This window comes from Ictalurus furcatus, chromosome 14, assembly GCF_023375685.1.
Source record: "Ictalurus furcatus strain D&B chromosome 14, Billie_1.0, whole genome shotgun sequence".
Lineage (NCBI taxonomy): Eukaryota > Metazoa > Chordata > Actinopteri > Siluriformes > Ictaluridae > Ictalurus > Ictalurus furcatus.
The window spans coordinates 9,700,825-9,727,519 of NC_071268.1; the positions used below are offsets into that span (position 1 = coordinate 9,700,825).

A 26,695-nucleotide genomic window follows, 5' to 3' on the forward strand; every position below is an offset into this window, starting at 1 on the left:
GATACTTAAAGAAACAGCTTTAAACATCATTAAGTGCCCTAACCTTCTAAAGAACCCTTGAGGTACTATTTTCAAGGGTGTACAGCCCATCTTAGTGCAGTTGTGCCATCACTTTCAATTAAAGATCTGCTGCAGTGGTTCTCAAAGTGGAATCTGGGGACCCCCAGGGGACATGAAGAATAGCCAGAGGGTCTGAAATTTTCTAATTTTGTTACAGTGGTGGAAATCACAATCACAAGATCAATATTACAGTGGATATAAAAAGTCTACCCCCACCCGGTTAAAATGTCAGGTTTTTGTGATGTAAAAAAACAAAACCAAGCTAAATCAGGTCAGAACCTTTTCTACCTTTATTGTATCACCATGCATTCCTGTGGGGATGGTGGTCTTTTTGTGATGTGCTGGGGTTTTTTTTTTTGTGCCAAACATATCTTTTGGTATTATTCCCAAAAAGTTCAATTTTGGTCTCATCAGACCGTAACACATTATTCCACATGGTTTTGGGAGATTGGATGTATTTTTTATTAATTTTTTTGTTTAAAAAATTGCCACCCTACCCCATAGCCCATATGATATGATATGAAGAATTTGAGAGATTGTTGTCACATATAAGGAGCAACCAGTACTTGCCAGAAATTGCTGCAATTCTTTTAATGTTGCTGTAGGCCTCTTGGCAGCCTCCCTGGCCACTTTTCTCCTGGTTTTCTCATCAATAGAGGGACATCCTGTTCTTACTAGTGTCACTGTCATGTCATGTTTTCTCTACTTGTTGATTATTGTCTTTACAGTGTTCCATGATATATACTATACCTTGGAATTTTTTTGTAACCCTCCCCTGATTGATATTCTTGAAATCCAATATCTGCTTTGCAAGCTCTTTGTAGCCCATGGCTTTTCCAGTTGGCTATTACCAAGAAGATGTTAGGAAAATCCTATAGGAACAGCTGTACTTTATTTGCGGCTAATCAGTCACTTTAATTGATGGCAGATATATACTAATTAGTATTTAACATGAGTTTGAATGTGATTAGATGATTCTGAACACTGCCACATTCCCAATTATAAAAGAGTGTGCACACTTATGCAAGCTGGGTGCTGGAGGGTTTTTATTTTTCTTTTTATTCCCCAAAACATTTCAGGGTGTTTGTCACTTGATATTTATATGTTGCAATTTCACAATAAATGTAAAAAAGGTTCTGACATGATTTAACTTAGTTCATTTTTTTTTTTTTTTTTTTTTTTACATCACAAAAACCTGCTATTTTAACAGGGGTGTGTGGACTTTTTATATCCACTGTTGATTTTAACTGAATTAGACTTGAATTGAATGGCTTTAACCAAACCATAACTTATAAAACACTAAGAACTATAAATAATTGGACCTAATGTGTTCTGTGAACAGAAAGTTCTATGACTCCAATAAATAGGGACAATATAATTTTACAAACATAAGTAATAAGAAAGGCCAGGTGGCTTAGTGGTAAGTACATTTGCCTCGCACCTCCAGGGTTGGAAGCTCTAATCCTGCCTACGCCCTGTGTGGGCGGAGCTTGCATGTTCTCCCTGTGCTTCAGGGTTTTGTCCTGGGTTTCCTCTCCCCAGTCCAAACACATACGATGTAGGCTGATTGGCATTTCCAAATTGTCCGTAGTGGGTTTTGTGACTGTGTCCAGGGTGTGTCCCCCCTTGTGCCCCGAGTTCCCTGGGATAGGCAGATAAGGATAAGAGGTATGATAAATGGATGGATCGAAATAATGAGAAGCACGATCGAAATGAATAGTGGATTGGTTTGCTCCACTACGACATCTTTTGTGACGTCAAGAAGATGACCATATTTTTTCTTCTTCTTCATGAGCGCAGTAATGAAGGCAGGTAGCAGGACTTGCAGTGTTGCATAATAAACCCTCTGAGCATTTTGAAAACAAAAAGAGATGTTGATAGCAGGAAGTGCTTTTGATTTGATCATTTCAATGCAGCACACATCCACAATCACTGTTGCCGCCAGCGTCCATGGCATTTCAGCTCAGCTGCTAATTAAGGTGACTTCACAGGAGCGCATCATTGCATTTAGTCATAGCAAATTCAGATCAGCAAAGAGCAATTAATCAGCTGATGATGGCAGAGCAAACAAAAGGGCATCAGTTTTGAAGAGGAAACGACTGCTTCATTGTATCATCATGCTGGAGATTGGGATTTAAACTCATGCCTTCCAGTTTCAAAGATCCTTACAGTTTAATGAGTGTAAGCATTCAGAATTCATACAGCCTGCTCATATGAAACCACTATTGTTTGCCTCTTTTTCCTAGACCACAGTGGAATACCAATGTTCATGATCAGCTGGAATCTGTATTAAACAGTGGTGGAGATTATTTTTTGATCCAACATTTTAAGCAAACAAAGCCATTAATAAGTTGTTCATTAGAGGATGACATGTATTAAATTGGTCATTTATGTCATTTCAGGCTGAGAACTGAGCTGTGAAATGGCTGATATGCATGGACAAAATCTCTGCGCTGTCATATTGTGGCATCATGTTCATTCTGTGGTATTCACAAAAAATTCTTCTTCATGAATATGACCTTTTGTCTAAAGTGCAGCTATCAAAAAGCTTGCGGTCTGGATGCGAACCAAGCTCTTGCAAACTGAAAAAAGAACCTATTTTGGCAGAATATCTTGGCAGACATCTAAGTATTCTGATGTAAATTCGTTGGTAAAACATAATTGGACACTGTTCCTTCTTTTGTCCTGGCCAGTTTAAAATGCCAAGCTGGGAAAAAAGAAAAGCAGCACCTTCGCCCCAAATACGGATGTGCAGCAAAGAATTAGAGAAACAGATAAGCAAACAGAAGCCTGAATGACCAGCATGTTTCCGTCGCCTTTAGTTAAGATTCAGGGTACAGAGCTACAGCTTCGCCTGGCCTGCAGGGTTGAAATCATCTCTGTAGGCACGTGTTGTTTCCTTCGCAGAACCAAGCAATGCTTTATTTGATTGTCTGCGCCTCAGAATTGGATAGGGTTGGCCAAGTTTAGCAAATGTCAACATATCCCAAAGGTCTTGAGGCACTAGTGAGTGGATAGAATAATTAATAAGGAACTGAAAACCCATGTGGGATGTTGAAAACATGCAGTGCGATTGCTGATGGGAACAAATAGCACAAAAAACAAAGAACCCTACATGTGGACTAGTTTGTTATATTCGAATATAAAAATAGTGTAGTTCACATACATGCCTGGCTTTCAATGTTGAACAGTGTGAAATGCTTTGTGCATGGAGAGCTTCGTATATGCAGGTGGGTCTTTTTCTTGTGGGGACCAGTTTGACAAATGTCCACGATTTCACTTGCACTAAGGGAAATGGTTTGTTGAACTTTCCAGAAAATTAGAACGTTCCATCTGAACGTGAAACGGTGTTACTGAACTGCAGGACATTTATACTGGAATTATAGCGCAGCAGACTCAGTGTTTATTTCGACTAGGTTCTGGGGAAAACGGAGTAAACGAGCTCTCCATCAGGCCATCTGGTCAGGAGTAGTCCATCATACAGGTTTATGGCTTCAGCTCGAGGGCTTTCGAACAACTGATCTGGATGGTTTAATGCTGACTGCTTCCACATGTTGTGCATTTCAACTTGAGAAAACTTTCCCAACAAACCAGGTCACTCATTTGTTATACATACAAATGTGGGGACTGTGGTATACAAATACGCTTACATCACTGTGTGTCAGAAGGTTAAAACCACAGCTCTCTCACACTCCATTTATGCATTTAATAACAGAGCTCGATGATACTTGAAGTAATTTTAGGGCTTAGTGTTTCATAACAGAACTGAGGAGACCCATATTATCTGGCACTTTCCATCACATTTTCAAAAACAAGAATTGTCTCAAACGTGAACTAACTGAACTTGGGGTTTTAGTTCATTTTCCAGCAACTTTAGAAAGCAATAAAAGTGTCTTTTACATTCACTTCAGAATTTATTATTATTATTAACGGAGATGTATGGAAATTGATAGATTTCTTCAAACAGGACGAAGTTTAGGAACATTCGACTCACTCATAAACTGTACATTAAAAGTCAACTCTTCATGAATCAGATAATTGACTCCTTGGAATCAACTCCCAGTCCTACTTATCAGAGAAAAACATGACAACTTCGTAACCCTAGGAATATTGTTAAAATGGTTATTGCTATTATTTTTGATCTTTTTTTCAAATAACTTTAATGTTAGTTACTTATATACAGACATGGCAACTATATTTTTATGACAAACATTCTAACTAGGTAAGTCTAAGCTGCACATTAGCATCAGCTGTAATTGAGGACTGAATCATTGTTTATAGCTGTAGTCAAATTAATTGTGTACACATTTTATGGTATAAAATCTATCTATTTACCTTGTGTCAGCTAACTTTAGAAAAAGGATTATGGCTTATTTTTTTGCGCAAGCAAAGTACACAAAATAGAGAATACAACAAAAAAAAAAAAAAAGGAGGAGGTGGGGGAGCATTTCAACACAATGACATGCCCTCAAGGAACAGTACGTCATGTCACGACAGAGAACAGCACACCGCTGAGCGAAGGAATTTTGCACTTGTCTTTATTGGTGTTGTTCCAGTGAAACATGGTCTGAATGACAGGAGTTAATGTAGTAGTAAGTAATCGCAAAAAATGCAAACATGCTGTGTGCAAGTCAACTGGAGTGCTCAAATTAGAGCTATTAGCATTGTGACAAACTGTAAACAACCAAATGTTAAACCAGAATTGCTCTCTTTCATAAATGCAGGCAAGTATCACCTCTGAATGTCAACCATGCTTAAACAAGATCCAACCTTTTAATCACAAGATGCAAATCGGGTTCTTTCATTTGCCCTGCGTGAGTTTGCAATGATCATAATGTGGCTTATTTTGATTTCCCTATTTTACACTCAAAGCTCATTTTCTAATGTAAATGCGGATTCCGCATGCCTCAATTTGATAGAATAAAAGCTTCTTTTTCTCAGTCATTACAACTGTGCTTCATTCAAGTTGTGTGCTTGTAGCCGACCCCCCTCCTCCATCTTCAATCAGGCATTTCTATCGGGCTCTTTCCTCCAAGGGCAGGCACTACGACCCCTCTCATGTGGCCATGTGGCCATGTTGAAGGCATGCCGTTGTGTGGCTGCATTCACAGCAGGCCGTTTTGCCAGAGCAACCCAGTTGGCCTGAACTCAGAGGTTATTGCTCTCAAAGACGGCCCCAGGTGTCCATACTTCCTTTTTCATATCTCTTCCTATTTTGTCCTCTTACAGGATGTTGGGCTCACATTGCACCCTTGTTCGCCAGAAATAACAATCAGAGGCTTTTGGCCAAGATGTTGTTTGCAGATGCAGCATGTACTGTATATGTACATGCAGATCCAAAAATTCTCCACTTTTTGGTACAGTGGCCAAACAGAGGGTTTAAAGCTCAAAAAATCTACTGTACATATTCTTAACCTCGTGAGATCCAATCTATAATGTTACGTGTGTACCTCTTCGTTTCTTCCACTATTTCTGTTTATTAGCACCTGGTTAATGTGGAAATTGATCATTTAACAATCATTTAGTAAAGTTGTCTGAAAATGTTTTTGGTACCCCGAGCCGAACTAAAAAAGTTTGGGGAAAGATAAAGATGTAAAAGTAGTTGGGAGTCACATGGCTAAAGTAGCACTTATTCCTAAGGCTACGTAACGCCTCTGTAAACAGTTCAAGACATCTAACAAAAGCCTGTTTAAAGCTTCTTGAAAGCTTATTTCGGCACACTCCAACTGTAATGTTAATTCTGATGTCAAGTTAGCAGAGGCTCTTGGCCATATGTGTTGGTTGGGTAGGACGATATTAGCAACAACATAGGCTCAAACAGTAGATACAGGCTACTATGTAGTGAATTTTTAGCGTAACAGCGTAATAGGCAGCAGACAGTCATTCAGTCATTCAGCATATGGTCTAGCAGCTTATTTTTAGTGGATTTAGATGTACCCTCAAACTGTGTTCAATACAGTATGTGTGTTTCCTATCACCATTAACCAGGGTTGCAATGTTTCAGAAACTTTCCAGCCCAACTACATCTTCACGGTTTTCTTATTTGTTTCTCATGTTTTTACTTCAGAAACAAGGTCACCGTGGTGCACACACATTTCTAATATATGGCCATTATTCACTCATCCTCTGATCCACTTTTCTTTCACCCAGTTTTTGCAATATATCTTACATTATACTACAGGTAGTACCGGCTCACTACTATGATTGGTCAAGCGGCAAGAATTTCTATATTTTCTATAACCACACTGGACTGTGTGTACACTGTGTGTATCAGATGAAAAGGAAAAGATGAAAAGGAAGAAAAGATGACAGATCTACCAGAAGCATGTACAAATCAAATTGACCTTGCTCAATGACGTGCAATAAAGTGAACGTGGGTTCTTTGGGATCTATTTCCACTAGAGGAACAAAAACAAACAGAACATTTGTGGCCATATTGTGTCCAAAATGTCACTTACTCAATATTAATTTCTTGTTTACAGAACTGTTGTATAAAAGCAATACTGCACAATCAAGAGTGTGGTTATACTGAATATCAGAGTGACCGTGATTCGCTGTAGGTAATCACAGCCATGCTGATACTCACTGTAACTGCACTCTTGCTTGTCCAATATTGCTTAAATAGAAATGGCTCTGTCCATCACAGACACACTGTCTATGATTATTTGTTGTCAAATATCTTAGCGGTCAATTTTCATAAAAAAAAAAAAACAAACCAAAACCTGGCCCTGGCAACCCTGTGGTTAACTACCTTGTCCGCTGCTCCTCCACTGAAAATGTTCATAGAGTGAGCAATGGGCACCAATGGGCATTGATTTCTTGTTTTGCAGTTCCCATTTTTGACCACTAAGTACAAAAGCTTGCCACCCCAGGATTGCACTTAAAAGGTGAGCAAATTAATGGAACACCGGCTCATATTTGTCAAACTGCAATATTTAAAAAAAAATTAAAAAATTATTGGTCACTCCAAGAAGGTAATTAGTATTTCAGTGTAATTTAAAATGTTATTTCAATTTTACACAACAGACTTGTTGCTTATATAAGCGCTAACGTGAGTTTGTCGTCATCTGTTATGAAGCGCTTATGCATGCATCGAGTAGCACAAGTCTTTGTCCTTAAGTGCCACCATCCTGAATGTCTCAGGGATGTGTCCATAGAAACAGTATTCACTGTGATAACTGAAGCAAAACCTGATTGTAGTCCAGAAGTCAGGCTCTGAGAACTTATCTGCTGAAGTCCTGATGGCAGAACAAATAGAAAATGTGTGTGTGTAAATATCAAGGAGGCGGATGTTGCGCTAATGAATGCTAATCTACTCATTATTTGGTCTGTGGTTTCAGCAAGATAAAAAGCACTGACACCCCAAAATTATTCAAGAAACATTTTGTTTCACGTACTGATCACGCTTAAACTGTCATATGATTATTATTGCATTTCGAAGATATCCAGTTATGTTAATTCAGCATCTGGCGCTTTCGATGCTGAATTGTTCTGGCATGATGTTGATGAAACTGACAGGATTTATCAAGAACACTATGCACGATAAGGAGAAAGTGCGAATGTTCCAATGAGGATTTCATAAACACACGATGACTGTATTACGTGCTGAACGATTATGACAAAGTAGTGGAAAATGCAGTTGGCGGTGTTTTCCTCCCTCCTGCCACGCCGTGGTGAGACCTCGCTCAAAATCAAAAACAGAATCCTGAGGCAAAATGCATCTGCCTGGCAGTTTATGTAGTGAAACTTATGCCGCACACCTGAAACATAACTTCAGATCAGCAAAGACCTGCTGTGAACTACAGACTCGTCCACAACGTCGACACTGGCAGAGCTGCAGCTGTTTACTGTGACGTCTAATTGATAAACTCCGTAATGTCTCGGCTTGCTGTTCAGTCTTAAAGCGTACTATTTGGATAGTATAATGAGTTATTCATTTACATGTACTTTCATAGCATCTGGCATAACATCCAATTAGTAAACTTTTATTCAATAACTATGGTGAAACGAATAGGAAATGTACGTAGTGTCCTCCATAATTATTGGCACCCCATTTAAAAAAAAAAAAAAAAATTGAATGTGCTAAAATGAATACAGCACATGCAATAACGGTTTAAAGGAGTGTGTTTTTTTTTCTTCAAAATATTGGTTTAAAAATTATCAGCACCCTTAAAATTAACATTTTGGGACTCACGCCCTAGAGAATACCAGGACTGAGTCTCTTCCTGTAATATTTAACAAAGTTTGGAAACACTTGTAGAAGGATACTAGGAAGGGCTTTGAAATTCTAAAACTGTGATCTATGGGCACTTTTTACTTCCTTCACCATCCTCATTACTGTGTGGGGATACAGTGTGTACATGGGTCCAATTCCTGGATAATTTCAAACACTTTCAGACATATTAAACATTCTTATAGCCTTAATTCCACTTAATGCATTTCTAACTGTATAAATGTGTTTTATATCTGTTACCTGATTTGTGTAAGGCAACAACCAACTGTGTTCAGGTTCTTTGGTTTCTTCCCAATGGTAATTGATTAATTGATAACTAAGGGATTTTATGTTAGGGGTTTACCAATATTATGTTTGTGTGCAGCATACTATTTAGACCCCAGGGAAACAAGACATGGCTAAAGGGAACAACATTGGTCCTGGAGAACTGAGATAAAAATGAAAATAAAAAATAAGAATGATAATTGGTTTGCATTTATTTTAAAGATTGCTTACGGCCAGAACAAAGATAAATAGTCCCTAGTTATCGTTGGAGGGAAAAGTTTGAATTACTGTGTTTAAGGTTCTTTTTTTTTTTTAATACACTCATTTAAGCTCATTTTTATGAAGGGTGCAAATAACACTGGAGGGCACTGTAGTTAAGAGATTGAGGAATATAAGTCTAGAGCAGCTGACAGATTCTGAGAGTCTAAGGAGGTTAAGAACGCCCGACCTTCTTCAAGCAAAAACAAACACTTATTTTTGAGCCAAGTAAACTAAAATATTTGTGAAGACATCACATGGCTGGTTTGTTGTGTCTACAGTCTAGAAAGGCTGATGAAATGTGGATTATTTTGTCTTTGCAAGACTTCATGCTGTGTTAGAGCATCATAATATACCAAAAATGTTAGTGCATAGATGAAATATGTTATAATAAAAAGGTGGAATAGATCAGTCTGAAAGAATGAAAATGGAAGCATTCTTGGCACCACTAATGTGATGGTAATTAAAGGTGTAAAAGTGAGACAAAACGCTTTGCATAGCCAAGAGCTTACTCTCCTACTGCATGAACAGAGCTGCAGACTCGTTATGTTGACCCGAGTGCCTTTTTTTTTTATGATGATATGAAAGTGTAATTGTCCACAAAAATACAGGTATGAAATGGTGGGGAAATGGTGAAACCCAAAACCCGATCTTCATCACACGTCCGTCATCTCGTCCTCCATCTCATCCCCTTCTGTCTCTCCTTCCCCCTCGTCCTCGTCTTCTGAGGTCAGATCCGCATCATCCATCTGGGCCATGCACTTCTGACACGAGCATACGAACAGGTAGTTCTCTCTGAAAGAGTGATATGAGAAAAGACAGATTGTCTGTAGTGTTTTCAAGAGTTCTGCAGGCAGCCTCATATACAAAATATATAATTTTAAAAGCTCTCCTAATAACTTAGACATATGGAGTTTGGAATTCTTGGAAAAATGCAAGGTTTAACTAGAGATGCAGTAATCTGATGCATGATTAGTCTAGCTCTAATTTTAACCAGGAAGTGTTCTGAAAGTACTGCCATCCCCATGTTTGTTTTTTTTTACTACTATAGTTACCCATTTTTAAACCAATTTTAGTCACTGTGAATTCCTACACACTAGCTAGTTCTTGTCTACTGTATGACAGCTACCAAATGAGAAGGGTGAGGACTAGCACCTGCCCTGAGACATGTGCAGCTCTGTCTCTGTATCTTCTCAAACTGCTGCTCATATACGGTCACAGTGCTGTCAACTGCCCTCATCCATATACATGAGCTACACCAACGAATGACTAGCGTCATACGCGTACAATCCGCGGGGGACAAGTCCCCCTCACTTTTTCACTGGCCATAGCCAATTTGTGTATCTTTGATTTCTATACGTGTACATGTCTACAAGTCTGTACGTGACCTGATGTTGTCATGACAGTTGATCGCTCACGTCACGTGTCACACCCATGCTCACACCCACAGCTGAGTGCTCAGAGGTCGTGATGAACTCAGATCGGCAAAAAACCCCCCAAAACATTCACTCCTTTTTTACTACAGTTGCACTCTAAATGATTCAACCCCCATTGCAAATCAGGTTTATTGTTAAAATTTACAAATTTCAGCTGTTTGCAATGAACAAATCAAACAAAAGCGATTGAAATAGTTAAACACAACGAATGCTTCAAGTGGTTTCCCCAAATTCAACTGAAAATGCACCTTATAACGATTTCAATGGGGTTGGATAACTTTGATTGCAACTGTAAGCCAAGCAGTGTAAGTTCTTAGCACGTGGTATTCGTGTTGCACAATAATGAACAATTTCCTACATATTTATTTTTAAACGCTGCCTATTTCCACTGAGGAAAAATGAGCAAGATTTGATGATAATATTAGCCTACTTGCAGTCCTGCACAAACGTGCACTCTTGTGTACCGTCTTTTATTTTTATTACAGATATGTTATCCGAGTCCTTCACATTCGAATAAGACACACACAGAGCCCTGACCTCAAACCCACTGAACACCTTTGGGATGAACTAGAACGCTGACTGCATCCCATACCTCCTCACCCGACATCAGTGCCTGATCTCACTAATACTCTTGTGGCTGAGTAATCACACAATCCTCACAGCCATGCTCCAACATCTAGTGGAAAGCCTTCCCAGAAGAGTGGAGCTTATTATAACAGCAAAGGAACTGGATGTTGAACAAGCACATATGAGTGTGATGGTCAGATGTCCACAATGTAATGCTTGATACACATCAATGCTGTAAATATATTGTGCGCTACTCTTTCTGAATCCCACTCCTTCTGCACTACACACATCTGCTGAGGCTCAAGTCGGTTGCACGTAGAAGGATTTTTAATAAAAATAAATGAGAAAGAAACAAATGGTGTGCAGTTATATAGCGCTGTTTTAACCTTAGCAGTGCTACAAAGCACTTTACACCGGTTCTCGTTCACCAATTCACACGCACCCACACCCAATTGGCTGCAGAGCTACCATGCAAGGTGCTAGCCTGCCATCGAGAGCAGCTTAGGGTTCAGTGTCTTGCCCAAGGACACTTCGGCCTGTGGCGTCATCTGGGTTGGGGATCGAACCGCCAACCCTACGATTAGTGGAGTGGGCTTGGGGAATAACTGAATACATGTAACGGCATTATATAATCAGGATACAAAGAGCTGGTAACTGTAATCTGTTACAGTAATGTCTAAAAACAAAGTAATCAGATTACAGGTACATTTTGTATAAAAAGGGAATATTTTTTTATATTTTGTAAAAAATCAGGATTACAATTTTTTTCATTTAAAACCAAAATGAAACTTTTGCAGGGCTCCACACTGCACCTAAAATGGACGCATATTAAAATATAGAAATATTAATTTGCGAATTACATTTTTGCTGAGATCGCCACTGGCGACGATATAAATTTACACGTTATGATTTAAAAATGTGCATGTAATGTCTTTTTAATTGCGTGTTCTGTGAGGAGTAGCCGGTCACATCATTTGTTGTGTTGATGTAATAAAATGAGACGTTGAGCATAAAGCTTTCGGGGGTGGGGGGGTAAGCAGTTTCACCAAGTTCAAATTCATCCAGAACGGCAAAATACGCACGGGGAAAGCGAGGATCGACTTTCTGTGTCAGAAAGACGTGTCAAAACGAAAAATATCAGACTTTTTCAAAACAATCCTCATCTCTGTCGAGCACCAATACTGATGGCACACCTGCTAATAAAAAAATTACGCTCCAGTTGGGCCAGCATGACAGACAGAGAGAGAGAGAAAACGATGGAAACACAGAGGATCATCTTTCCTTGTCAATCAATAAACAACGAAGTAAAAGTGCAGAAAGGCATTTTAAGACTTCTTGGATTCAAGAGGTTGCATGGCTCAGGTATGATCATCGCACATAGAAAATGTTTTGTGAATTTTGTTCCAAAGTGGGCTGAGAAATAGCGGGGAAAACGGATTCCATTACCGACTGTGAGAAAACAGGGTGATAGTCAAAAGCATAAAAAAAGGCTTGTGACTATGTAATCGCACACTGCTCCACAAAAAACACCGTTAGCACAAGTGTCTCATGTCTCATGCATGTGAACTACAAGACGTCCCATTTTAAGTGAACTTGGATGAAAATGTTGACGCTGTAAAAGAAAGCCAGACGTACACACATGACAGGCATTAAGAATTAAAAATTTTAAACATTCTTATGTGGCACTTAAAAAAAATCATTTGCCACCTGTTTTTTTTTTTTTTTTTTTCTTTTCTTATAGGAGCCGATCGCCCCTTAATAGATTTTTTTTTGTTGTCATAACACAACATAGACAGCTGCATGATTATAGTTCTGGTTCTCTCTTGCCAGTTGCGATGCACATGAGCAACAAACTTATTTATTTTATTAAAACAAATCCAAACCTTGAACATGTTTTTAAGCTCTAAAATAAGCTCTAAATAAAAGTATTTTCAATCATATTGACTTTATTTACATATGTGACCTTGAAGCAATCCAAAACTAATCAGATTACATTACTTTCAGAGTGTGATACTTGGATTATGTTACTGATTACATTTTTTTTAATGTAACGGAATACATTTTTAAAGTAGCCCCCCCAACCCTGCTAATGAATTTATAATTTGCCCACCCCGGAGACACTGGTTCCACTCATTCGGGCGGTAAATGAGCGCATACTGAAGCGGAGTGATGCTTTTAGTATCCAGTGCTACACAGTTTATTCAATTGAGAAACAACACACGAGCCAGGCTGCATTTCTAATTTACTGCAACTTCACACTTTCTGAAGGTTTCACAAAACCTGCAAATACATGAAGCATCAGTAATAAACCAGTCAGCTTTTGCTTGAGCCCCACAGCTGGAGACGTCGGCAGCGGCGTTTGAAGTCGAACCGAGACCGTCTCACGGGGGAAAAACTGAACATGCCTTAAATAAAATGGAATTTCCAAGCGAACCTGCATTATGTTCTTCCATCAGGTAAACAGTCGATAAATAGGCAGGTGACCAATAAAGAGAGGTCCAGCACTAATCCCTGTTCCTGTGCTCTCACTAGCACAAAGCCACTGCACTGGAATTGATCCCTTCCGGGACGTATGAATTCTTAAACAAGCTGTAGCATTCATTACCTCAGGATCTTGTGCCGGCTATGACGACTCCTGTCTCGTTGGCAACAGTCCAAGTAGCTGATGCAGATTTCCTACAGAGCGCCGAAAATAAAGACTTTAATGAGAACAGAGTTACAGTCAATTACCAACTTGCTTTGGAACTCAAGTCAAAGTTAACTCAGGTGATGAGTAGCCAGAAAGAGATTTCCACAGCCTTCAGCCGAGGTTATGGTTCCGTTACAAGCCAAGAACACAGATGCATTTATTTGGCTCGGATCCGATCTGACTCATACTGAATGGATGGTTTTAATCATGTAAGGTAGAGGATGCAAGAAAAAAACATCACAGCACATCTGTCCGACGTGCCACATCTAATCTAAATGCACATCTAAATGCAAAAAATGATATCATAATCAGTGTACAATATTCAAAATTCGGATATTAAAAAGAAATAACAAAACCAAGACACAAACATATTAACAGCAAACATCTGCTTCCTTTAAGCATTTATCTTATAGTACTTTTCAAAATGAACCACCATTACCTTTCTAGATAAAAATTTTAAATGCAATTAGTCAAACATTTACCCAATATGAGGTTCATTTACAAGGAGTCTATAAACATTAAAAAAAAAAAGCCATGATAGCAATTTAATGAATCATTCTCAGAAGACGCCTATTTAACTATGAGCTATTTTTTGTTGTGTATTACTGGCATAACTTTGTCCAATGCTAAAACTTTGTTGATATACAACAAAGTCAGTTCCAAATTATTGGCACCTCTGGTAAAAGAAAGCTTTTGCTGTTATCTTAAATCCCAAGCTGAAGAGAAATATAACCTTTAATCAACTTTTAAATCCAAGATGTTTTTAATATTATACTTTTATATATCAAATATATATTTTCAACACATTTTTTATTGTTCACTTGCCTCTGCAAGTTTACAAAAAAGTGGGCATGAATTATTATGGTTGTGTTTTCAGAATGACAGTCAACAGAAACATTTTGTATGACAATCATCCATCAATGCATGCCAATCAGTCTACAACTCATGGCATTGGAACAGGAGGAAACCCCCGAAACACAGGGAGAACATGCAAGCTCTGTAGTGTTAAAAATCTCAGTATTGTCACTCTTCACTACTGTTGTCCGGTCTAATATCACTAATTAGGGTCACATTTGGTATTAAAACTGCGATCAATCATTTCTCAATGCAAATTGACTGAAGAACATTTGCACCCAGGCAACCAGACTACCCCCCCCATTCACTGTACCACATGACCTCATGCACACACCTGAAGCAGGGTCAACAGAAGAGAAAAGGGAGAAACAACGTCGGAAAGCTGTAAGAATTTGTCCTAAATGGTTAATACCATGTACTAAATATACACATCCCGACAACTATACAAAATCTGTCTGAATGTATGAAATGAATGAATGGGTCGTGTGAGTCATGGCTCCATGTACCGTCTCGCTCAGGAAACTGCCAGTGACACATTACACACAGACCGCATTTATCAAGAACGATTTTCACGCAAGTGTGTCTATGAGTAAGAATAGAAACAACGGTTCACTATTTAACCAGTAATTTATATTGATGGCTGCCTTGACACTCCAACATGATTTTATACTAATAATAGGGTTTGCTCAGGATTTCAGCTACTGATGTACAAATGTAAGTCAGTCATTCAAACACAGATGAGTCATCCTTCACAAATATCCAACAGGAAAAAAACGTGCTATAGTAATGTGAGATTTTATTAAATATGCATAAATGTTCTTTACCAAATCCTACACAGTCCTAATTTCATAAAATCTTTTACTTAGAGGCACAAAAATAGGACATCTCTGATATAAATATCCACTCCTTATTACATCTGGCACAACAAACACTGATGTAAGCCTCTTCAGCTTTGTCTGACAGCGTCATCCTAGCAACCAAAGCTTTTGAAAACAAATGCCACATCCCTTAGGGTGGAGTATATCTATGGCTGCATCCGAAATCGCATACTACCCTACTACACGGTAGGTGAAAAGCAGTACGCCAGACGGGTAGTATGTCCGAATTCTCAGTAGGCGTGAAATACCCAGCTGGCGTACTACTTCCGGCAAGATTTTGCCATGTACAACCGATGAACACTATGCGAATCAAAAATTCCCATAATGCAACGGGACTGGTGCGGACAAGCTCAGAAAAAAAACATATGGCGGAAAACAGCGCGTCGGCTCTTTTTAAGTATTAAACGTTGGTTAAACAGGATTCATTTAACAATACCTGAATAAATTGTTAACTTGTTGAAGGTTTAAACAAAAAAACAGTTGTCAAGGCATCTGAAAACTTTTTTGTGATCTCCATCATGCCTTATCCGGCCAATCTAATGGCAAAGAATTTACCTCAGCCTGTTAACCCCGCCCACACTACATTACCAATTTAGTTAACTTTCCTGATGGGCATTTTGCCATTTGTGCAGTTGCTTTAATCTGTTGGTCCCTTTAAGATTTTTGTGTTTATGATGACGTCGAAGGTCACATGACAATGTCAACATGGCGGATGTAGTATGTCCAGGATTGTATTCATACTACACATGCATACTGATTAGTACGTACTGTTTCAACGGCCGTGTAGTAAGTATTGCATCGAATGCAGAACGTACTGTTACAGTGCGCGATTTCGGACGCCGCTCATATCTCACGTTAAGCCACACCCCCCTCTGACCTCGCCAGGGCTGATGTCACTCAGGGCGCTCAGGTGAAGCAGAAAGTTGTTGTCGGGGAAGGACGCCTCCGCGTTCGGTATGCAGCTGTGGTTACCTTGACGACAAAAGCACATGACTGGAAGTGACCTTTCGACGTCTTTACACTTACCCACACAATAACATTTGTGTAAGGTAAAGAGACATAAACTGCTAAAACGTTCAGCGTTATTCTCACATGAGCTCTGAAGTAGGAAGAGACCGGATCCTTCACAGTTGAGGAAGTCGCCCGTTTCTGTAAGACAAACAAGAAGAAATGACAGTCTGTGGAAAACTTGTCATCCATCAAACCTGCGTCACATTTTACTAGATCAATACATGCATTTCAAATGTAGTATGAGAACCACATGTAGTCAGTGCTTCGATCCTTGCACATTGACAGCACAGCGGTGTGTGTATATGTGCACGTGTCCATATTCATTGTATTTGAAGGAAAAGTGACCTTTATCGATGTCCTTGTATAACTGGTCAATAAAGGCATCCAGCTGCTCCCTCTGCTGGTGAGGAAGCTCCAGTGCATCACAGGCATGAACCCACTGGCTGAGGGAACTGAACAAACACCAACCAGCAATTAGACCTCACATTACACCGTGGCGAGAGAAAATACTCCTTTCTGATTGGCTTCCTTATAATTAGGACACTTCTAATAGTAGATACAACCAAAACTTTAATAATAGTTCTAAACCGATGATGCTGATTATTATTATTAAAATTTTTAAAATATCTCCTCTATTGTTCATTATGCTAACAGACAGGACACATTGGCAAAAAAAAAGTTCTAATTTCAATAGAATGTTGAATTTCATTTTCATTATACCGCAGCATAATTCTTGATTCTGATTGGTCAGAGGTTTCTGTAACAGCAGCTGTGAAAGGTTTATACTAAATGTAGGTTACACAAGGATGTTTACAGAGGATGCTCCACATAAACAGATTTATTATTAAAAACAATGTGTTATGTTTTTTTTGTTGTTTTTTTGTGAGGCGATGTTTATCTTGAATTTATGAATGGAGTCTCCAGTGCCAGTGCTTTGTAACAGTCAGAGATAAAGCTACAGGTTTTCCCAGATGGGAACATTTTCAGGACAGAGGGTGTTTTGGTTTCTTGATAACACGACCAACTGTTTTTTCTCTAATAAGCTTTGAGAGAAATAATAGAGAGGCTTGTTCTTTTCGTGTCGAGGCTCCACTTCATAGTGGAACCATTGTGGTGGAAGGATTAGCCGCTCAGCAGTATGATACTGAACACTGACCAGGGTGCGCCAGGGGAGGCTCCTTCCGTGCACATTCACACACATTTGGACATGCCAATCATGCATGTCTTTGGGGGAGGAAGCCAGGGTACCCGGAGTACCCCGCTGGGAATCGAACCCCCAACCCTGGAGGTGTGAGGTGAACGTGCTAACCACTAAGCCACCATGTGCCCTGAGTGGCTTGCCAATAAATGGGTAAAATGTACAACATTTTATTACTGTAAATAAATAAATAAACTAACATTCTTTGCTTTGGCAAATTTCTCTGGTAAAAGAGAAATAAAAGACTTTTGGAAGTGCTGTCATGGCAAAAGCTGTACCTGTATCCACCCTGTCACTGATTATTTTCCAGCACTCCCCAAAGTGCTTCATTCATTTCTTAATATTCTGCTTGGACTGAGCTAAAGTATGGGGAGGATCTTTTTTTTTTTTTTTTCAGAATATTGTATGTAATAAAACATTTCTCCATTTAAATCCTGCCTGCAGGATCGTTTTCTTTCTTTTGATTAGCTTTATTTCCTTTTTGGTTCTAACAAGCTCCCAGCGAAAATGATATACAGACAAAGTTATATGAACCAAATACAATGTGCAGTCTGAATAGGAGCAATGTCAGCATTAGGATTACTGGCAAATTTATAAATATTTAATGTATTTGATTAAATTCATCTTAAAATAAATCTTTTGATTTCGTAAATTATTGGTCTTCAGCATTTTTCCTATTAGAAGAACATGAATGTTACTGTTCTGTAAGGGAACGTAATCCTCATTGATTTCCTTTTCCTTCAATTCCTTTTAAATGTTAATCTTGCAGCATGGTTCATGAGGTATGTTATGGTGTGTGATGTCATTGTTTAGATCACCATGGTACAAGTTTTCCACATATCCTTATCACAGTACGTCATCAGGATTAAAGATTTGAGTTGGGTTGGGTGGCCAGTGTGTGTTTGATAAATAACCTGAAAGGAAATTCATTTGGTTCTCAAATGAGAATTACAGGACAGGAGAAATATATAACAACAGCGTTCTAACCTGGTGCCGATGCCTTGCCCGTTGGTCCCGATGAGTGCGAAAAGAGAGCGAAAGCCATCTGGAGTGAACCACTGCAAAGCAGAGGACCAATTAAAGGTTGACTAATTATCAATTCACACTGCATTATTAATGTTATTACACTTTTACACTCCTTCTGTATTCCTTCCACTGGTGTTAACTTTAGAGCCTTTTATGAAAATTACACTGTTATTAATGTTGCATCCTTTTACAATAATTACGCCGGTATTGGTACATCCTTTTATAATCATTATGATTTATTGTTATCCTTTACAATTGTTACACCAGTAAACATTACAGGCTTTCATACTTGTTATGCTGTAATTAACGTTACATGTGTTTACAACTGTCACGCTGTTATTATTGTTACAGGCTTTCATTGTGTTACACCATTATTAACGTTACATCCTTTTATAGTAGTCGCCATTATTTATAATAAAATGGCGTATTTACGTTACATTCTTTCATTTGTTATGCCACAATTTACGTTACGTTCTTTCATATTTGTCACGCCGCTATTTACGTTAGGTTCTTTCATATTTGTCACGCCGCTATTTACGTTAGGTTCTTTCATATTTGTCATGCCGTTATTTACGTTCTTTCATATTTATTACACCGCTATTTACGTTATGTTCTTTCATATTTGTCACGCCGCTATTTACGTTACGTTCTTTCATATTTGTTACGTCGCTATTTATGTTACGTTCTTTCATATTTGTTACACCGCTATTTACGTTAGGTTCTTTCATATTTGTCACGCCGTTATTTACGTTACGTCCTTTCATATTTGTTACGTCGCTATTTATGTTATGTTCTTTCATATTTGTTCAGCTATATTTTCCACATGAGGTTAATTATTTCAGCTAGTCTTTTTTTTTATTATATCTTATTCAAGATCAAGGATTAGACAGTTATTTATCCACAATAATTAATAAATGCTTGCATTAAACTTTTTTTATTTATTTGCCTAAGGTTTTGTTTGCACTCAGAGTAAGCGTGAGTTCTTTCCTGGAAATAAGTTCATTAGCCATAATAAGTTCAATGAAAAGGAGATTCTGTACATTTGAATATGAGCAGGATATCTATTGATGTGAATAACAGTCATCTGTATACTGACCTGACTGAGGTGATCGTCATAGAGTGCTGTAGTAAAAAGGGTACGCAGCAAAGCCAGTTGGCCCTGGGGGGGGGTTACAATTTGTTTATAAATGTGTTAAAAGGCAGATACACACACACACACACATACACACACACACACACACACATATACATACACATACACAAGTATAAGTTAACACCCTGTTTATTTATACCTGGAACTTCTCTCCTAGCAGTTTGTGTGCTATTTCCTCCTCCTCATTGGCTGCACGACTGCAAAAGTGGGAAAACAGCCTGTGCCAGCGCCCCTTATCTTGAGCCTAATAAATAGGGAACACAAAAAAAAACATCATCCAAAACAAGTACTGAAGGAAAAGTTTAAAATTAAGAAGAAAATGGTTTAATTATCTAGCAAAAGCTTTCTCAGCTAAAAAAAAAAACCCTTCTTCAAATACTCACAATCAGAAATATTACTCTGAATTAGCTTTTAGAAAAGTAATGAAAAGAGAAAGACAAATACCTGCTTGACAACAGCAACCATTTTGGCCATTAGCATGATGCTGGAGGTTTCTGGAGGATAGTGTGCACTCCTAAACACACACACACACACATAATATATTAAGATTAATAAATAAATGTCAATTTATTTACATTTTTTACAAAGTATATGACACCATGTTTGTTTAATCAGCATATGCTTAAGGATTATGATCATACAGTGGTGCTTGAAAGTTTGTGAACCCTGTTTGAATTTTCTACATACAATATGACCCAAAACATCATCACACAAGATTTTCACACAATTTATATAAGTACACAAAGAGAACCCAATTAAACAAATGAGACAAAAATATTATACTTAGCCTTTTTATTTTATTAAGGAAAATTACCAAATTTTACAGATCTGTGAGTGGCAAAAGTATGTGAACCTTTGATTTCAGTATCTGCTGTGACCCCCTTGTGCAGCAATAACTGCAACTAAACGTTTCTGGTAACTGTTGATCAATAGATAAAGAGATGTTTTAGGTATATTTATGCAAAAATGTAGAAACTTCTAAAGGGTTCACAAACTTTCAAGCATCATTGTATTTGCTCAATGAAAAAAAAATATACAATTAGCATTTTCATCAATATAGAAACTAAATTGTTTTGTAGCTTTTAAATCAACACAAAATGACATTTTTTTCATATTGTCAGCCTATATTATAAGTATAAACATTTTTTGTGTATAAATTTTTAATCAAAATAATCTGCGTGTTTAATGTTCAAATTAACTGAGCTGATCTTGCATATAAAATGTAGACATACACTTTGACACAAATTTAATGAAAATATCAGATTAATAAATATGTAATGTTAGTCAAGTATCCAATACTGATTATGTTTAATTGGAGAAAAAAAAAAATCAGGAACAAACATGTGATTCAAATATAATCACTTGTGCAGTCCTAATCATAATGGATGTCTCATAGCAGCAAGTCTATGCATCTGGATCTGATGTTTAAAAAAAAAAAAAAAAAAAAAAATTTAAATAAAAGTCTCTCTTTGGGAGATACTTCATCAATTCATTACATTACATTTATGGTATTTGGCAGACGCCCTTATCCAGAGTGACTTAAATTGATCTCATTTGTACAACTGAGCAATTGAGGGTTAAGAGCCTTGCCAAAGGGCCCAACAGTGGTAGCTTGGCAGTGCTGGGCTTGAACTGACCTACTGATCAGTAACCCAGAGCCTTTAACCCCTGAGCTTACAATTTTTAAATGAAACTTGCTTTGAATAGATTTACAGCCAAGAGACACAAAATGACCTGAATACCTTTATGATCAAGATTATGGCAAATACACGAGTCTTCAATGTCTCACCTCCATGCGTCCTGCAGCTTGTTGATTGGATGATCAGGATCATGAAGTGAAGGGCCTAGACACAGGACCTGGTGATACTGATCCCACGCAGCCTGCTTGCACTCACTGCTACAGTACATCACCTACAGGAGACAGCAAATGTGACACAGTGATGACCAAAGAGAACCATAAACGCACGAGTAGTCTGTTTGGTTTCTGTGGCATTTCAATAGATCTATTATTAACATGAAAAATTATACACAGTAGGCTGCAACGCAGGAGCATGATGGGTAAAGACACGCATACAAAATAGACATAGCTGATGCTCTAGATGTTAAAATCAGATATTTTTAAATACAATCCCCTCTGAAACTATTGGAACAGCAAGGGCAGTTAATTAATTTGTTTGTGCTCTACACGAAAGACATTTGGGTTTGAAATCCAGAGATGGAGAGGGGAGTTTAGGATTTCAGCTTTTATTTCCTGACATTTACATCTACACGTTTAAACAACAAAAAACATAGAACCTTTTGTATCAGACCACCCAATTTTTAGGTGACCAAAAATATAGGAACAGATAAGTCTTGAAGTAAACTAAAGTAAATAACACTTAATATTTGGTTGCATATCCCTTGCTCACAATAACAGCATCAAACCTGTGACTCACTGACCACCAAATTGTTGTTTTTTTCTTTTCTGATGCTTTTACCACAGCCTCTTTCAGTTGTTTGTTTCGAGAGGTTTCTTTCTTCGGTCTCCTCTTCAGGAGGTAAAATGCTGCTCAATTGGGTTAAGGTCTGGTGATTGACTTGGCCAGTCTAAAACCTTCCACTCCCCCACCCCCGATAAAGTCCCTTGTTGTTGCATGCAAGTTCCATCTGATTCATATGGATGCATTTCTCTGTAAATTGGCAGAAAAATGTTCCTGTAAACTTCTGAATTCATTCTGCTGAGTTACATCAATAAAGATTAGTGAGCCTGCTCCAGAAGCAGCCACGCAAGCCCAAGACATGACACTACCTCCACCATGTTTCACAGATGAGCTTGTATGTTTTGGATCATGAGCAGATCCTTTCTTTCTCCACACTTTGGCCGTTCCATCACGTCGGCAGAGGTTCATCTCGGTTCCACAACTTTTGTGGCTCCCCTCTGTACTTTCTTTGCGATTTCCAATCTGGCTCTGATTCTTACTGCTGTTGAGTGGATGCATTAGAGGTCAACTGATACTGGATTTTACTGATATCGATAACTAAGCTGAGCAGTACCTGCTGATAACCAATTAATCAACCAATAGTTTTTAATATTGATACTGAATGAAAACATAACACTCAAAGTATATATATATATATATATATATATATATATATATATATATATATATATATAACATTGAAGTAATCCAAACGGAACCAAAAAGTAACACTCCTAATAACTCCTTTTCGTTGTCGATATTTTAAATCCACTCCTAGAATGTAGTCTCACGTGTCAAAAACGAACCCCACGAGGCATCAGTGCTATTGTTTATTTCGCCTCTAGAGGCCGCTCTCGGACTGTATAACGGCAGCTGACCCTTTCTCAGCCGCTCTTGCAATGGACGCAACCAGGGGCTTTAGCTGGACTGTTAATCATCTGGGGCTGAGCCCAGATTCGTCTCATGCGTTTTTCCAGCTCAGCTAGTAGCCTAAGTTTTGTTTTATGGACACTGAGGTAACTTAGCTGTCAATGTATGACATGATCAGAAAAAGTTGGATTTATTATAAAACTTGCCTCGGGTGTTGTGACTGTTTGTAGGACTACCAGACCGATAAAATATACAACTTTTCTAACTAGGCTAGTTTGGTGTCGCTAGCCAAGGGGAGGAAAAACTAAGCTCTCATTTTTGGGGGTTTAGGTGCTACAGTGCCATGCAGAGTATATTAACTTTCCTTATGCTCTGTCAGATAATGTTCACGTAAACTGGAACTCATGTAGACTTTTACACACCTTGTTTTCCTGCTCAGCATCAGGGGATGTTACCGTTTCAGTTTCTTCACTGGTTTAAAAAAATAAATCATATATCCATTTTCCCTCACACTGACTGTGAGCTAGCGTTTGGCAGAATTGAAAGACTGTCAGTCAATAAGACACAAGTGTTTACACGTATTTTCCTGTAAACCCTGTCTGATTGGTCTCGCCTTCAATCACTGAAAATATAAAATCACAACACCGCCGTCTTCTTTTACTGACATTCAGTTACGTAGTGACGAACCGCTCCAAGTGGAGAATTATTTGGGGCTAAAGAAAAAATCTTCAGGGCTACAGCCCCCAATGCCCAGGCCAGGTTACGCCCCTGGATGCAAACGGGAAAAACTATCGGTGTGGATTTTTGGCGATAACTGATAGTTCCTCCAAGTGGCCAATTAATCGGCAAAACTCTCGAAGTCTTCTTTGAATGGTGGATTGTGATACCTTCACCCCTGCCCTGTGGAGGTTGTTGGTGAGGTCACTGACTGTAGTTTTTGAGTTTTTCTTCACAGCCCTCACAATGTTTCTTCATCAACTGCTGTTGTTTTGCTTGGCAATCCATTCCGTGTTTGTTCCTCAGTACACCAGTGGTTTCTTTCTTTTTCAGGACATTCCAAATTTTTGTATTGGCTACGCCCAACGTTTGTATAATGCCTCTGATTGATTTTCCCTCTTTCTCAACTGATCTTCATGTTGGCTTACTTTTTTAACAACAAATGCAGTCTTCACAGGTGAAACTGAAGGCTAAAAGCAAGAGTAGATGTTTATTAGAGCTATTTATTGTTTAAATGATCAAAGATGTCAGTCACATGCGCCGATATTTTTGCTCAGTTTCAAACTGGGTGGTCTGATACAAAATGTGCTGTGCTCTATATCATTTAACACACATGATTACCAGGAACATATAAATACCAGGAAATAAAAGCTGAAATTTGCAACTATCTTCTCATATTCATCTTTTGACCTCAAACGCAAATTAATTGGTCTTGCTGTTCCATTAGTTTTGGAACATACTGCTGGTCTTTTTTTAAAATTTTTTTAACTTATAGTTTTTAACCATATGGTAACACTGCTGTTTTGCTGATGTGTTCAAACTTTAACACCAAATTTAGATATTGTGAGAGAATGGGGTCCCATCCAGCTCTTGTAAGTGAACCTTGAAAATGTAAATTAAAAAAACTGAATAGAAAAGCTAAAAAAAACCCCCCAAAAAACGTATATATATATATATATATATATATATATATATATATATATATATATATATATATATATTTTATTTTTTTTTTTACAGATCGAGGTAGATGACTTAGGAGACATAATACACGTTTCAGCTCTGTGTATGTTGATATATCTAATAGTAACAGGAATCCCATCTCTTTTCAGTGAGTCAGACAAATAAACAAAAGTATTATTTGAATTAAATAACAAAAGTGACATCAAACCAGGACCCTGACCGGATAAACTGGTGGCTGAAGATGCATGAACATCAAATCTCTCCATTACGCTGCTGTTTGGTGCTCTTTTCTTTCGATAGGGAGGTGAAAAAAAAAAAATCACTCCCTAATCACTTTTATGTCATTGTCAGAATCCTTTACATTTTCTTTTGCTGACTTTGCTTAAAATTATGAAACATCTGAACTGAAACTTAGCTAGATACTGAGTATTATTTAAAAAGAATGACATATCACATCACATCAGAGTGTTTTGGCATACCACCTACACCTAATGTACATGTTCTGAGCTTTAGAAATCTGTACATGGCCTGTCCTTCCTAATTTTGCTTCTTAGAATTCATAGGTGTAATCATAATATCCTACTGCTACTACTATTAAGAAGAAGAATAGCTATAATCTTATAACAGTCTGTATTTCTTACATTAGCACTTAACAACTTCTTGAAACAGAATAATCAAATGTGTAATGGACCACATCTGAGGAGAACTGAAACATCTTATAAGATTATAACAATTATCTCATTGGCTTGTCGTGATACCTGATAGTTGTAGGCATCCTAAATAACTTGGATAACTGAAAATCTTCACAGAGAAGACGAGATTAAATATTAAACACACGTTGATGGCATTTGGATGAGCGAGGGGTGAGGCATGAGGTACCTGACAGTGTGGGCAGGCCTGGTGCAGCTCAGGCCGGACCTTACACAGCTCAGGATGGGGCAGGCCGAGGGCAGGTTGAGCACTGAGCCTGCGTGCGTTTTCCTCTGCCGTCTCCAGAGCACGCAGACAATACTCACATGCTACAGAAAGGACAGACTCATTAACATAACAACTCCAGCATATCGAACTCTTACTTATATTTTTGTACACACTGCCTTGCGTAAGTATTCACCCCCTTTTTTCACAGTTTGTAGTGTTACTTGGAACCAAAATTACATAATAAATGAATTGATTTACACAATACATCTAACATTTAAAAAATGCAAGACACCATATATTTTTATTAATGAGCTAATCAAACTTGATGTATAAAGCTCATTAATGAAGAAGATGTAATGATGAACACCACACTGTCATGCCTGAATGTTTGTAGTCATGTATGGGATTTCCTGAGGGAACTATTTAGATGCTGACCACAACACTGCTCACCTTTATACTTGTATAAGGCATTCCATAAGAACTGAGCAGACACAAGGGGACGTTCAGTAAAGATAGTCTCGCCCTTTTTGAAAGGTCTCTTGGCGAACAGTCCTTTACCCTGAAAGATGGACACAGAAAGAGTGTTAAGGGTTACTGCTGTGTATCTCAGGCCTGCTTTGGGGCGTCTCGACCAAGTGTCACCTTATTGTTAAGTGCAACCAGCAGCATATCAAAAGCTTTAATCACCACCCGATTTAATCTAGAGGCAATATAACTAAAAACAACTTCCACATTAATACCAATATCGTTGAGAGGCATTTGACTGGTGTCCAAAATATAGTGTTATATTTAGAAAAATAACCAGAGATCTCCGGTATGAAATTTCTAGGAGCAGACAGATGTTTATCTCAAATGAACCGCGTGACAAAAAGTCATGGATGTTGTTATTAAGCTATTTTATTACAGACACACACCTTGACATTGTCGATAAATCGGACTTCAACACAGTTAGCAGTTTTACCGGGATCAACGCATCGCGAAAACATGTCATCCAAGGGGGCCGCCATGTTGGAAATTGCGTGTCAACTTTGACCTCTGTGAGATTATCCAATAGAACGTGCTCTTCTTCGATGCGCGTTGACGTCAAACAAAAATATATACAGGCATTGTATATGAGTAAATAAGAATTAAATAGCTTTA

General features: G+C 38.2%; 1 protein-coding gene across 1 annotated transcript; it reads right to left on the reverse strand.

The window, feature by feature from the left end:
• Positions 1–4,582: 4,582 nt before the first annotated feature.
• Positions 4,583–26,562, reverse strand: smyd5 (SMYD family member 5). Its single transcript, XM_053641909.1, has 13 exons — positions 26,470–26,562; positions 26,006–26,114; positions 25,517–25,656; positions 21,418–21,539; positions 20,073–20,142; positions 19,768–19,872; positions 19,572–19,634; positions 18,437–18,507; positions 16,597–16,703; positions 16,333–16,389; positions 16,118–16,212; positions 13,424–13,494; positions 4,583–9,610 (listed from the first exon to the last, which is right to left on the reverse strand). Exons 1-13 carry the CDS (start codon positions 26,560–26,562, stop codon positions 9,472–9,474), a joined length of 1,242 nt encoding a protein of 413 aa, XP_053497884.1. The 3' UTR covers positions 4,583–9,471.
• Between the last annotated feature and the right edge of the window lie 133 nt (positions 26,563–26,695).